The sequence below is a fragment of the Erythrolamprus reginae genome, chromosome 1 (genome assembly GCF_031021105.1).
Source record: "Erythrolamprus reginae isolate rEryReg1 chromosome 1, rEryReg1.hap1, whole genome shotgun sequence".
In the NCBI taxonomy this organism is placed as follows: Eukaryota; Metazoa; Chordata; class Lepidosauria; order Squamata; family Dipsadidae; genus Erythrolamprus; species Erythrolamprus reginae.
Window position 1 is genome coordinate 357,491,165 of NC_091950.1, and position 15,859 is coordinate 357,507,023.

Genomic DNA, 15,859 nt, shown 5'->3' on the forward strand with positions numbered 1-15,859 from the left:
ATGTAGCATATGTCATAATGCGTAATGCTGTCACATTGATACTTATTTTATAAGTTTTCTTATCCCTAGATTTGGATTTCTGATTTGCTGTTGCTCCCTCTGCTAATAAAAATATCAGGAAAGATATTGTGAAGTAGCAGTTCGAAGCTATAACACCTCTATATTTACAACCAAAATTATGAATCCAGTATGTAGGCAAAACTTTATCACCATCAATAATAATAAAAAGGAACTAGAGAAGACACATTAAATAATCAACATCATTGAAGGAATAAAATTTACAACATTGTTGTAAATGCACAACAATTATACCTGAATGCACTTGCATTTATATAGCATATTCATATCTTATTTTGCATATCTTATTTTGAAGCATTATATTTAAAATGACTTTAGTAGTTTCATGTTTATCTATTTGTGTGCCATACTTTAATAAAAAAAAATTTAATTTACAATGGAATATAAAGTTATTTTTAGAAAGTACTTTATGAAATCGCATGTGGCATATACAATCTTAGAAGACATTTATGATCTCCTCATCGACATAGGGCATATATCTTGTAATATTACTTTTCATGCAGCATTTACATGCCTTACTTAAAAGTACAATCACTGCAATTCATTACTATTATATCAGTAATATGTAAATGTATACAGATTTTAATTGATGTACATTAATTGATAGAAATACATGTGATTTCAGATTTCATCAAATCATGATTATTTTACAATATGCATTTTAATTTAAGTTGTCCCCAAAATGTTTGAAATGCAAAATATTTTATTAGACTTAAGTTGATAAAATGACATTTAACATGGAATGACCAAAAGAATTTTGTTCATAGGGATATCAAACCAGACAATATCCTGATGGATGTGAATGGACATATTCGATTAGCGGATTTTGGCTCTTGTCTGAAGTTGATGGAAGATGGAACGGTAAATTAGATTTTTTTTTAATAAACTCAGTTAAACTGTAGCTTCAAACATCTTTAATATTTTATTCTTATTAACAAATTCAGTTTTGGGATTATATCTGATATAAAGTAAAGTTGTTGGTTTACTAAATTATCATTTTTGAGCAATAGTGTTGGAGCTATAATATACTGCTCAAAAAAAAAAGGGAATACTCAAATAACACATGCTAGATGTGAATGAATGAATGAATGAAATATTCTCATTGAATACTTTGTTCTGTACAAAGTTGAATGTGCACAACAGCATGTGAAATTGATTGTCAATCAGTGTTGCTTCCTAAGTGGACAGTTTGATTTCACAGAAGTTTGATTTACTTGGAGTTATATTGTGTTGTTTAAGCATTCCATTTATTTTTTTGAGCAGTGTAAAAAACCATTTTAATTATTCTGGCTGGATGTACTATAAGATTCATTGACTTTGCACACTTTTTATGTTCCTTCACCAAATATCTTACTTTACCATCATCAGTCTGCCGAGAGAGGTGGCATACAAATCTAATAAATTATTATTATTATTATTATTATTATTATTATCATCATCATCATCATCATCATCATTATTATTCATAAATATTTAATAATTCCCATTATCCTATGACTCTTCCATTTTTGATGGTATTTATACAGTTCTATATCATAATATCTACCATAGGTTTTGAATGATATCTTTATTTGTTCTGCCAATGATCTATTTCACTATAGAATTTGAACTCTGAGTGCATAATTTAGATGTTTTATTATAGAACTAACAAAACAGATATAATAATTGATAATGAAGGAGGATATGTGGGTATTTAGAGTTATGAGTCTGGGAATGACAAATTGAGATTCACAGAAGGGAAGACAAAAGTATCCTTTTTAGTGTCAATTGCCTGACATGTTATTCAAGCTATTAGGGGTCCATTTTACAACAGGAAATTAATCACATGAGAATTGTTATATCACAAACAACATTAATGTCAATATGCCAAGTATAACAGAAAAAAATAATTTGTATTCTCCTGTTCTATATCCTCTATTATAATAATGGTATTTTGGCTGCATTGCTCTCACTGAAATAAATGTGGAGATGGGTGTATAAACATTTTCTTTCTTCATTTATTGTAATGATTTTTTAAAGTACTTTATATTGTAGCACTGTGATGGGACAGTTTTAAAAAATGTATACTTTAAAGCTCTGTTGTTTTGTTTTTATGGTACACGTATAAAAGATTACAGCCATTTAGAATTGTATCACAGAATATAAATTTACCATACTATCCAGGAAAACTTTCCTTCAGATTCTTATGTACCTCTCCAGTATTTTAGTATTGCATGGGTTCACTTACCTTCCCTACCGGTTTGCATTGTGATAGAAATGCCCCTGTCGCGTCGTGTAAAACACCCAGAAATGACCATCTGCAGAAGCCTTTGCATTTGCGTCAAGGGTCTTTTTGCAAGCTGCGGCAACTGAAGGATATGTTTGGGAGCGTAGACCACCAATCATTGCTGCCGGTTCAGCGAGTGACGGTAAATGTCCACTACCGGTTCTAAAGAACCAGTTCAAACCGGCAGCAACTCACCACTGCATGGTTTGCAGAGCAAAATGAACTCCTTTCTGTACTTCTAAATGTACTCCTTTCTATAGTTTTGTGTCCTTAAACAACTAGGTTAGGTGTTTAAAAATAGCTGCAATCAGTTTTACTTTGTTTTTTGCTGTTAATTAATAAAACTTAATTTCATTATTGAAGAATTTTATTTAGTAATAATGAACAAATATATCTATTCAGATACTTCCAAGCAGGTCTTTTGAATATTTTAGCATTTTAAAACATAAAAACTTTCTAGTCATACTTACTTCTTACCACTGACTCAAACCTGTAATTTTTCTTGCAGTCTATTTCATGTAATGGTCTTCTCTGTGATTTGTATTGTCTCACTATGTTTGAATGTTGATTGTATATTCGTTCCTGATCCTGAATATTGAATCTAGATTTTTTTAAAGTGTCAGAAACATGTGAAAAAATATCACAAATCCTGTTTGCATTCCAAAAATACAGCTACTTGGTTTCTGCCAAATCTGTGATAAAATCCAGAGCCCACTTCTGCCTGTTTGTAGATATTTTGTGTGTTCTAGTATTTCCTAGCCATAACTCATAATTAAGTTAAATACCTAGTTCTTTATCACTTGCTATTATTATTACTTTTTGTTTACATTCACTCCAAGTCCTGGCAAAATATTTTAGATTTTTGAAAAAAGTAAAAATGTGCAGTGTGTTAATACACTCTTTCAGTATTTGATACAATCTGGAAGAAATACAAGATTGCATATTGATGTTGAATTTTTGTTCACTGCAAGTTCAGGAACAAGAGAACAAATAATAGCTAATAAATGCCAGATTGCTAGTAGGATTTTTAATCTGTCATGGTGGAAAACATTCTTCTTTAATTTCATCTACTCACATGTATCACTATTTTAAATATGTGTATCTGTTCCTATACATATAGAAACAGAAATAGTATTATAGGTAAGCCCTACATGACTTTGGGCCAGATTACTTAGGTACTGTCTTCTGCCTCACACATCCCAGCAACTGATCAGATCCCACAGAGTCGGCCTTCTCTGGATCCCATCATCCAAACAATGCTGGCTGGCGGGGCCCTGGGGGAGGGCCTTCTTTTTGGTGGCTCCGGCACTCTGGAATCAGCTTCCCCCGGAAATTCATACAGCCACCATGCTCGTGGCCTTCCGAAAGGCCCTAAAAACACGGCTTTGCAAACAGGTCTGGGAGAGTAATTGAACACTAACATCTTGTTCCGGCCTACTGATGAATGAATGATGGATGAATGTTTTTATTGTGGGAGTTTTAACTTTGTATTCATTTTATTGTTGTTCACCACCCTGAGTCCACAAGAAGAAGGCCGACATATAAATATGATTAAATAAACAAATAAACAAATAAATAAATAATGTTTAATTGTGAAATAATAATCCCTCCAGGTTCAGTCTTCAGTGGCAGTTGGAACACCAGATTATATCTCTCCAGAAATTCTGCAAGCTATGGAAGATGGGAAAGGAAAATACGGTCCCGAATGTGATTGGTGGTCCCTTGGTGTTTGCATGTACGAAATGCTCTATGGAGAAACACCTTTTTATGCTGAATCTCTGGTGGAGACATATGGAAAGATAATGAACCACAAAGTGAGTGAGCTGTGCTTGTATGTAGAAATGAATGACAAGCATCCAGGGAATCTAGAATTATTTTGCTTAGTGATGCATTTATATTTATTTCTGTGTGTATTTAATATATTTCTTTTCAAAATGGATTTCTCATGGCAGCTCATGATAGAAAATAGTAAAAAAGATTATGAAATTGATGTAAATTAAGTCAATTAAGATATTTCTTTGAATTAATTAAAGAGGCACAGTGATACATTGGTGAGAATGTACTATTTCAGGCTAATTCTGCTGATCACCAGCTTCCAGCAGTTTGGCAGATCGAATCTCACTAGGCTCAAGAATGACTTAGCCTTCCATCCTTCCAAGATTGGTGAAATGAGGACCCAGTTTGTTGGTATCAATATGCTGACTCTGTAAACTGCTTAGAGAGGACTATAAAGCACTGTGAAGTTGTATATAAGTCTAAGTGCTATTGCTATTTTTAATATATTAATAGTTTTGCATATTTGATTTACTTATTGATTGACTTGTCTTTAAATGCCCTAACATTTTTATCAATATTCTTGTTGGTTAATGAATGGACTTTGGGTGAAATCTAATGAAATAGATTTTCTAGTGAAACTGTTTCTGAAAATGAATCAGATGGAGGGAATAATGCCTCCTCTTACCCCTATATAAGTTTCCATGTGTCCAGAAGAATAACAAAATTAGGAAAAGGTCATTAGTGCAAACACTATTGTTGTGAGGTTGAATTTCACTTTCTGAATTCTTTTTGAGTGCAGTCTCCAAAATTGCAACCAGATAGATTTTATATGACAAAACAATAATTAATTAATGGATTAATTAAATTTGTATGCCAAATGAATTAATATCATTGTCAGGCAATTTTCAAATTAATTGTACTGAGTTAATTTAATAAGCACTGTTTTATCCTTTCTCTGCCAACCAAAAGATAAATATGACCACTGATCAGAAACAAGGATGTCTTCTTATTAAAAGAAGTTCAATCATTGTTGCTACTAGACTGAATCTGTCAATTTTGGCTGTTGTTAGTTTCTTTCTACATCGTCAATTAATTAACAAGAATCGTATGATCTCAACTTTTTACACATCTTCCTGCAAATTCCATTTCATGTACTCCTTATTTTTTATGATGCAATTCCTTGTATGTGTATCTTTTTTCAAAATAGGTACTGTATGTCTTGTATAAAATATTCTGTGCATACTTCCCCAAAACACATATTTTATGAATTCTTACGTGCATAATTATTTATCCTTGGAGAAAGTGGTAGCTCACATTAGGTTGTAATATATTTGTAGTTTATTTATTTATTTATTCATTCATTCATTCATTTATTCTTTATTTGTTTTATCAAGTACGTATTGGTGGTATACAATGTTACAACTATTTATATACATGATACTAGTAAAAGAGATGGAAGGCACTCTGGTGCATTTATGCACACCCCTTACTGACCTCTTAGGAATCAGGAGAGGTCAACAGTAAAGAGTAAAGGGTATAGTCTCAGGGTAAAAAAAAATTTGGGGGGGGGAGGGGTGATGATACTACAGAGTCTGGTAGTGAGTTCCATGCATCAACTACTTGGTTACTAAAGTCGTATTTCCTGCAGTCGGTTTTAGAGTTTCTATCTGTTGTATACTTGTGTGTTGTTGTGGTTGAAGCTGAAGTAATCGTAGGAAGTACGTTGTAGCAGATGATTTTATGGGCTATGCTTAGATTGTTTTAAGGCGATGTAGTTCTAAGCTTTCTAAACCTAGGATTGTAAGTCTAGTTGCGTAGGGTATTCTGTTGCGAGTGGAGGAGTGGAGGGCTCTTCTAGTAAAGTATCTCTGGAAATTTTCTAGAGTGTTTATGTCCAAAATGCGGTGTAGGTTCCAGACGGATGAGCTGTATTCAAGGATTACAAGGATTGTAATCCTTCAAGGATTGATTAATTTATGATGGAAGCTATAAATGTACCCATACAAAACCTATGGGGTTTTGCTTCTTGGATTGGTATGGTTAGGTTTTTTTTTAAGTAGTTAGCATTAGTTTATTAATTAGCATTCTTTTTTTCTTTGAAGGAAAGATTTCAGTTTCCTGTCCAAATGACAGACGTGTCTGAAAATGCCAAGGACCTAATTCGAAGGCTTATCTGCAGCAGAGAACATAGACTTGGGCAGAATGGAATAGAAGACTTTAAAAGCCACCCATTTTTTTTAGGGATTGACTGGGATAACATTCAGAACTGTGAAGCACCTTATATTCCTGAAGTCAGCAGTCCAACAGATACTTCAAATTTTGATGTAGATGATGACTGTTTAAAAAATTCTGTAAGTAATAGAGAAGAGTGTCTTTTAATATGTTATGTTGATATTTGTGTATTTATGTATAACATTTCTATCTTCCTTTTTACTAATACCCCAATCATTATTTAAAATAGACAGCAAATGAAATATGTAACAAAGAAACAAACAAGTAAGTAAATAAAAATTTCTGATTAACACTACTAACAAAATTTATGTCCATTGGGTCAAAAATATGGAAAGTAACTGAACAATAAGAAGCTTTCATTGATTTCTAAAATAAGCAAAAATGGCAATCAGGCACTCCAAAAAAACCAGATTTTCTGTTTCCTCTTTTTTATTTTTTCCCTCAGCTTTTTGTTTTGTATTTTTGGTGATTTAAACATTGCTAGAAATAAGAAGCATTGAACCACAATTACTTTTACACTATCATAAATGACCAAGGGAACCATTGGTAGTGTTTCTGTGATGGTCTTTTCAAATCTGCTCCTTTTTCTGAACCAGAATACCCATTGTGCTAATTTTACCTGAAATTAATACAAATAGATTAACCTTTTCTAAATTAGTAAACTCTTCTTGTTCCTTTAAACTTCAGGAGACAATGCCACCGCCAACACATACTGCATTTTCTGGCCATCACCTGCCATTTATAGGATTCACATATACAACTAACTGGTGAGTGACCCATTTGTTGATACTAAACCATAATAGAATACTCAATTATTTTGTGATTTAAAAATAAAATAGAATTAAATGCAAGTATTTCTTTGCATTATTTGTTAGTATTTGTTTCTGTATGTTTTTTATTTTTTATTTATTTATTTATTTGATTGATTGATTGATTGATTGATTTGTATGCCGCCCCTCTCCGAAGACTCGGGCTGGCTCACAACAGTAATAAAAACAATATAGTAGTGGAACAAATCTAATATTAAAAAACATATTAAACCCCATCATTATTTAAAAAACCAAACAACACATGTGTGCATTTTATATGAAAATTTTGAACCACTTGTATTACAAAATTAATACGTTGAATGGCACATTGTTTCCATCTTCATAGAAAGTGTAGATTGTATAATAAAACTGAACACCAGACAAAATCCCTAATGTTAGTCCAATATACTGTATTGGTTAGATCCAATTATAGCCAATATATAGTCATTGTTGGCTGTTTCATGCATATAGAAAGGTAGAGGAGTCCCTGCAGATTTTACTCCACTAGTCATTCCCAACTGAGGGGGCAAGGCCATTGAGCCAGCACTGCCTGAAGACATTTCCACAGTCATGTGGCCAGCATGACATCATAGATCGCTGTTACGGCTGTTACCCGTTTATCTATTTTCATTTGTATGCTTTCAAATTGTTAGATTGGCAGGACCTGGGATAAAGACAGGAGCTTATCCCGTCATGTGGCGCTCGGGTCTCGAACCTGGGCTGCTGACTTTCTAGCTGATAAGCCCAGTGTCTTAACATTGAGCCAGCATGCCTACCCATCTAGAATAATAGATAACTACAAAATATTAAAAGACAAACGTAATTGTTGTTTTGTAGTGGCATTGCAGAATACTTATTCAATAAGCAATTGACTATTGAAAGGGCTTCTGACTGATAGAATACAGGACTTACACATTTGGACAAATTTATATTGTAGATCATTTCCTTACCTGCTTTATCTAAGTTTATAAAATACTGCTTAAAAGTTTGCAAATCTTTTTTGAATTTTTTAAAAATTTATGCATAAATATGACTATATAAAGAAAACCAAAATAAACAAATAAGTCAAAATCTTAATTGATTTATTGAATGTGTAGCAAAATTATGTGAAAATCTACATTATCAGTTCATTTGAAGGAAAAATTAGAGTCAGGTATTTCAATCATTGGGAATCTAATAATCAGGTGACTGCAGAAGTCCTGCTTTGTTTACAGAACCATTGAAGTCTGATCTTCATAACACAGGTATGCGGAAGTGTGTCATAATTTTTTAAAAAGAGTGATTTCTACAAATCCCCTAAAAGCAAGTGTTAACACTCAGCAGGCTGGAAAAGATTATAAAACAATTTCCAAAGAATTTGGACTCTTTAAATCCACTGCCAGCAGATTTTGTACAACTGAAGGCAGTTTAACACTATTGTTACCCTCCCTAGGAGTAGTCAACCAACCAAGATCACACTAAGAGCAAGGCATATAATACCTTGGTATGTCTAGAGGAATTTTAAAAGGAGTGATGTCTAAGAAACTAAAAACCTTGGGAACTAAAGAAATGAAATGGCCAAGTCCAAATCATGACTTTAATCCTATAGAAATATTGTTGAAGGACATGAAATAGGCAGTTCATGAGGGGAAACATATTAACATTCCTGAGTTGAAGCTTTACTGCAAGGAAGAATGGGTTAAAATTCCTCTTTCCAGGCTGATATGTAGAATTGATCAAATGAAAGTAAAGATTCACATCATTCGAATCATTTCCCACAATAAATCAATGAACAAGTACAATGTGTTTGGCTCATTTGTTTAATTCGGTTCTGTTTATCTAATTTTAGGACTTGTATGAAGAACAGATTGTGTTTTAGGACCTATTTTTGCAGAAATATTGAAAATTCAAAAGCCTTCACAACCCTTTAGCATCACTGCATAATTGGAGATATTTTAAGAGTATACCTAAGTATCTGGGTAATTTTTAGTTTGTTTTTTTTAGTGACAGAGGTATTTCATTACCAGAATAGGGAGAGGTGACAAAACTATTCTCTTCCCTCCTTATGACTGTTGCCATTTAAAATTGACTCTGGATATTTGGAAGATCGTTATAAGTCAATTTGGAGGGTAATAAGAGGGAAGAGAGACAATCTTTGTGAGTGGATTTCATTAGAATCTTCAAGTGGATTTTTACTTGAATTATGTTGGATTTCAATTACAATTTATGATATCCTCATGAATACAGTTGCAAAAAAAGTGCAACAACTTCTTACACTTTTCTGTTGGAATGTACACATAAACTTTTAATTATCTTAATATGAAAGTCATAAAGATCATTCTGTTAAAATGTTCTGAACCTGATAACTATCTTCTCAGTGTCCTATCGGATCGTAGTACACTAAGATTTGCAGCTGGGCAACGTGTAATGGAACTTGATGCCAATGTTCAAAGAACACTAGAAGATACCTTAGCTACAGAAGCATATGAGAGACGAATAAGACGTTTAGAGCAAGAAAAGTTGGAACTTAGCAGAAAACTTCAAGGTATTCCTATATACTGTATAATATACATTATTATCTATTTAAGTCAATTTTGGATTCCATGACCTATGTTGTAGAAAGACTTATATTACTACATTTTCAGTATAAGCATTCTGCATTTAACTGGACATTAATTTATTATGGTACAGTTAGTGTCATAACAGTAATAATTTGGATGAAAAGAACATATTTTACAAGTAGAAATTACAAGAAATTATTAATATTTAAAGACAGATGGACATATAGACAAAGTATTATTAAGACATTTGCAGAAAGAAAAAAAGTAAAGTAAAAATGCCAATGTATTGAGCAAAATTAAAACCAAGTCAGGCCCAATCCACGATTTAAAACTTTAGAATATGTGGAAAATTGTTGTTGGAAAACAATAATATCCTCTAGGATTTTATTAGGATAATTTCCAGAGGATCAGAGAATACAGTATGGAAGAACTTGAAGAAACATACAAATGAGAGTATTTTAATGTTGAAATGAAAGTTTCAAAAATAATTCAGAAATAAACAGAGAGAGTTAAAAGAGAAAATGCTGAGTAATGATGGTTAGACTGAATATAAAATTTGTTTCCATTCAGGAAGATCACAAACATGCACAGTACTAAAAAGTCTTCTGTGCATGCAGAGAAGCAAAAAAGCAAGATGGCAGTGCCTATGGCACCGCTCAAAGAACAGGTTCAGGATGTGGCAGGCCTAGGTCACTGCCAATTCCATTATTCTATTTTGTATTTATTCTCTCTATATATATCTATATATCTATATCTATCTTATCTATCTAACTTGTATGCTGCCCCTCTCCCGTGACTGGTCCAAATTGATAGATATCCACCTCTGGTGTAATTGTTTTTTTAAAAGGATCAATGTAAGTGTAAGATTCATTTTCTTACTTTTCTTGATCACTAGAAGAAAGTAAAGGTCAGTTCTTTATAGAAGTTTAAAAAGTTTGGCATGACAGAAAGTCTTATAGAATTTTTAGATTAGGATTCAAAAATTGTCAGGCCGTAGCTACTTTTTGGGTCCCATATTACGATTTTGAAATTCCCAAACCTATAGATTGAAAATTTTGAATGCAGTTTCTTATATCTTCCATGCTTTTTTAAAGAGTCCACACAAACAGTCCAGGCCCTACATTATTCAACTGTAGATGGTCCAGTAACAGCAAGCAAAGATTTAGAAATTAAAAGCCTGAAGGATGAAATTGAAACATTAAGAAAACAAATCACTGGTAAGTACCAATATTTAATATTGAACACATTACAAATCCTTTTCTAGTTTTTGTATTCAATTTCCTTCACAAATGTTTCAACTATTATATTTATCATCCAATGTAAAACATCAACAGATAAACCTTATTTATCAATCGCTTCATGCAGTGACTGTTTGAAGTTAAAATCATGCTGAAAAAATAACTTTTTCTGCACACTTGACTTTCATAGCAACTCTCTCTCAGTCATTTGTTTGCTATTATAGTCAGTTAGCATATGACCCTTTTTTCTTTTTCCCCCTTTCACAGAGCAGAGAGATTGCCTAAAAAGTTGATTTCTTTAGATAAACTTTCCTGTCCCATTTCTTTTTTTTCTCCCTTCCCTCTTGGAGAGAAAGGGATTGCAAGTAAATAGGCACATAATGGGAATACACATTAAAAGGCATGCAGTAACGCTGACTATTTACCAACCAGATAGCCCGTGATGGCAAACCTATAGCATGCATACCAAAGGTGGCCCACAGAGCCACATATGAGGGCATGCAAGGTGCTGCCCTATGTCATCTCCAGCCTAAATGTGCACGCTGGTCAGTTGATTTTTGGCCTTCTGAAAATCAAAGAACATTTTCCAACCTCACTGTTTCTAACTTTGGCATTTTATTCTCCGACCATCAAGCAGCATGTCTTACTTGCATGTTCTGTTGATTTTATATTAAATTTAACCATTAAATTAGTCAACTTCATATTCTTCTACATTAGTGGTTGGAACATAAATGAATAACTGATAACCAAAGGCTGTCCTGCAATTGATTTGGTCAACTGACTTCATTTGCCTAAATATATTATCCCTAAATACTGTCTTTGCTATATAGCCCAAAGGTGAAATTCAATTTTTCCTCCCTACCGGTTCTGTGGACATGGCTTGGTGGGTGTGGCAGGGGAAGGACACTGCAAAATCCCCATTCCCAGCCCACTCTGGGGCCAGCCAGAAGTGGTATTTGCCAGTTCTCCAAACTACTCAAAATTTCCTCTACCAGTTCTCCAGAACCTGTCAGAACCTGAAATATAGCCTTTCTGATAATGAAAGCAACTAATGTTGGGCGATCCGAACCTGCACAATTCAGGTCAGTATCGAATTTTGTGGTGTTCAGCATGCCAGACCCGAACCCGAATTTTTCTTTAAATTCGTGCTTTAGTTCGGCGTTCATGCTGAACACCATGAAAGCCACCGTCCAGCTGACACCTGTTGAGAAGAGGAGGAGGAGCCGGGCGCTGGTGACGGCGGAGGAAGGCAAACACCGGGGAGCTGGCAGCCGGTGTTGCTAAGGATGCCAAAGTGATCACTTCCTGGATTCCATGGAATCCAGGAAGGAATTGCTTTGGCGTCCTTAGCAACCTGCCGGTATACGTGACATCAAAGCTCCGCCCCTGAAATCTCTTCGTGGGAGGGATTCCCCAGCTCCTTCAAAGGGAGGTCTTTTCATGTAATTTTTTTTTTTTTAAACGAATAAGGACGCCGCAGCGGCGCTGCAAGCAAAGGGAAGTCTTTTCATGTAAAAATAAAAGTTTTTTATTTTCATGTGAAAGGACCTCCCTTTGCTTGCGGTGCCGCTGCGGTGTCCTTTTTCGTAAAAATAAAAATAAATAAAAATTAAAAATGATTGGATTCCGGGGGCGGAGCTTTGGCACCACGAACCATTCGGGTTTGGGTTCGGTCAAATTTTGCGCGAAGTTCGTCCAAACTTGCCGAACCCGAACACCGTTGGGTTCGCCCATCACTAAAAGCAACACTATCTTTTGTCTTTTGGGGGGGTTTGTCGCCTGAGTAATAAGCAGTATGATCTTCTGACTGAAAATATCCAGTTTTAGTTATTTTCAATTCAGTGATACATAACATATCAATGTGTAGCCAGTTCGCTTCATCTGTCATGATGCTTTTCCAGTTCAGCTTTCACATTCCATATTCCCACTGTATTTCAGTTTTGGCAACTCCAGATTTTCTTTCCCTTCATGGCAGTACCCAAATTTTTTTAACTTAATTGTATCATAAGCCCCACTGTTGCTCCCAACCCCCCAACCCCCTTGCTTATTCCTCAATAGCATATTAAGAGCTTCTCAGCATAAGGTTCCCATCAGCACTACATTGCAGGCCATTTTATCTTGTCTCTCAATGTGATTTACTTGATAAAATACAGAAGTGATTTACTATTCCCTTTCTCCCTCACAATATGAAATGATGCCTTTGACATTTTTGCCAGAGCCTTCTGATGGGTGGCATATAATATAATAAATAAATTGACAGTAAAACGATCGTGTGTCTCTAGCATCTTTCTGTATATGAGCCGTGGTGGCAAAGTGGTTAGAATGGAGTGTTGCAGGCTAATTCTGCCGCCAGGAATTCAATTCTGGCCTGCCCAAGGTAGACTCAGCCTTGCATGCTTCCAAAGTTGATGAAATGAGGACCCAGATTGTTGGGGACAATTTGCTGATTCCATAAACAGCTTGGAAAGACTGTAAAGCACTGTGAAGCAATATGTGCTATTGCTAAATAGCTGCTGTCCAGTATAGGTACGCATGGGTATCTGGGATAATTTTAATGCCTTAGGTTGTTCTGCTTGGATATTTTTGGCATACCCTCCAGCATTCTTTATTGACTCCTACAAGGATAGCCTCTTTATCACAATAATATATCCCTGCAGGACTTGTGGGGCCTATTTTTTTATATTTGAGCATGGTGACTCTTTGCTGAATTAATGCGATACCATTTACATTTCATTTAGATTCCGTGTTCAGATTAGTATTCCTATCTCAAAAATGGTAGAGAAAGGGATAACCAAAATGAAGAAATGACAGTGCCACAATTATTAGAATATGTCCAGGTTAGCAAATAAGATGATAATAAGATGGCATGGTTAATTTGTTGTCCTGAATAAAAGCATGGAGCATATTGTTTATTCTTTTATTTTCTGCTATTATAAAAGTAAAGATTCTAGGTCACATTGGAACTCACTAACAGCAAAAAGATAGATGAGAAATCTTATTACACGCGTCACTATAATAAAGCATGTAATAATCACTAGCTTTAAAGGGAGATTTTTATAAATCCATCAATAAATCTTAGTCACAATTGCAAAGTAGAGTTTCAAATTCTTAATTCTGTTCCCTGTGATTTCCATATATGGAGTTTTGCATTTTCATTATAGCATATCTAGAATATTTCAAGCCTAATATTTTGGGTGACAGTCTCACCCAAATCTATACAGGGAAGAAGTAAAGGAGCTGCATTCTTCACATTCTCCCATTATCTTTTAATCAACTTCATCTAAAGTTTACATTCAAACCTTTAACGTTTGGATTTCAAAATTCAAAAACAATCAAATTAAATTAAAAGGCTTGGATGAACAGAAAGATTAAGACTTCCTTTTTAACACAGAAAAAATAAAGGTTAAGTATACCTTCTAAGGAAATGTATTCCATTAATTTAGTCATGATACAAGAAAAAGCCCTCCCTTGACAAGTAAGCTTCTAATATCACATGCATCTTCGAGATAGTTTCATAGCTGTCACTCAGATATTCAGGCCCTGAGCTTTTAAGGGATTTGAAAATCAAAAAAGTCTTGAATTGTCCCTATATTAATTTATCAAAATTAACATGTCAACTTAGTAGTTTTGTGGAAGATAGTATCAGAACTCAGGAATCTGATAGTACCTTTATTGACTAATAAGATTTTATTAAGAGGAATAAGTTTTTGTGAACCTTTTACTAAATTGCTAGTTGGAAAAAAATCTACAGGTTGCTGATTATTTAGTATCTGTAGTAGTGGCCAGAACTATTTTCATCGTGCAGATATTGCTAATACGTTCTTGGCCTGTCACGCCATAGGCACAAAGCCAGCTAGGTAACTTTGAGTCAATCATTTTCTCTTAGCTCTGGGAAGAAGGCAATGGCAAACCGCTTCCAAAAAATGTTGCCAAGAAAAGTGCATTGTCCATGCAGTTGCCAAGAATCCAGTCTGACTGGAAGGCCTAAAATCAATCTGTCTTAGTGTCATCACTTTAGCAGCTCCCTTTTGCATGGCAGAGCTTCCAGGCATTCTTCAAGAGTAGTCTTACATAGAGATCGTATAGTGATAGTCTAGCAGTGATTTAGCCAAGGCTTTGGTATTCATTGCCAGCTATAGAAAAATTACAGTTGCTACAGTAGATGTACTGTAGATGCACTGTAACAACTGTGATATCAAGGAGCACTTCCAGATCACAGATCTATATTTATAAGGGAAGGGGGAATTCCCTTAAATTTTCAGATAATATCTGTTGTCGTCATTAACTGAGGATTGTGGATTGTTAAGCAAGTACTTGTCCCAATTCAAATCATTCCAGGTTTGATCCCTTTCTGCCCCTAGTAAGGTAAGAGGCTGTCTCCAACTTACCCCACTCGCCTATCTTGCTCCACATTTCTCCCTGCCTTGTTGGGCAACAAGCATCCCTAGAACTATGTGGCTCTAGGGATGCTTGCTACACACTAGAAAGCAGCAGTTGCCTGAATCCCAGCCAGTCGCCCTTGCCCGCCTGCACTTAAAGACCTCTGCTGTTCTGCACTCTTCTGTCTGTAGACTGTAAGACTAAACATTTTGAAATGCAGTTGAAATATTCCCATGTTTTTATAAACAGCACAGTAAAAAAAAATAGAATTTTTCTATTTGAAATTTCAAATAGTTTCTTCTATCTTATCCTAAGAAAATAATCTGTCAGCATCTTGGCAATATGTCTGAAGCAAAAACAAATGGACGCTTTAGGATAAATTAGCTCAAAATATTTATACACAATGAAAATGAATGGTGTAACCTTCTGTGTGCTTTGTTTATTTCTTTTATTTCTGCTAATTTGTTTTAAAGATAAAAGCTTGGGGAGTAGTTTCCTTTTGCAGTTTCAGAAACAATAAAATAACTATAAAAATATAAC

The 15,859-nt window shown here is 34.5% G+C and overlaps 1 protein-coding gene across 3 annotated transcripts in view; it reads left to right on the forward strand.

Annotated features, from left to right (window-relative positions):
• The window catches only part of CDC42BPA (CDC42 binding protein kinase alpha), a 164,042-nt gene that overhangs the window by 71,902 nt on the left and 76,281 nt on the right, over positions 1-15,859 (forward strand). For all 3 annotated transcript variants that reach the window (XM_070734330.1, XM_070734332.1, XM_070734331.1), the window contains exons 6-11: positions 846-939; positions 3,958-4,158; positions 6,223-6,471; positions 7,040-7,119; positions 9,519-9,685; positions 10,796-10,918. In XM_070734330.1, coding sequence (XP_070590431.1) covers positions 846-939; positions 3,958-4,158; positions 6,223-6,471; positions 7,040-7,119; positions 9,519-9,685; positions 10,796-10,918 — 914 coding nt within the window. The remainder of the gene's footprint in view (positions 1-845; positions 940-3,957; positions 4,159-6,222; positions 6,472-7,039; positions 7,120-9,518; positions 9,686-10,795; positions 10,919-15,859) is intronic.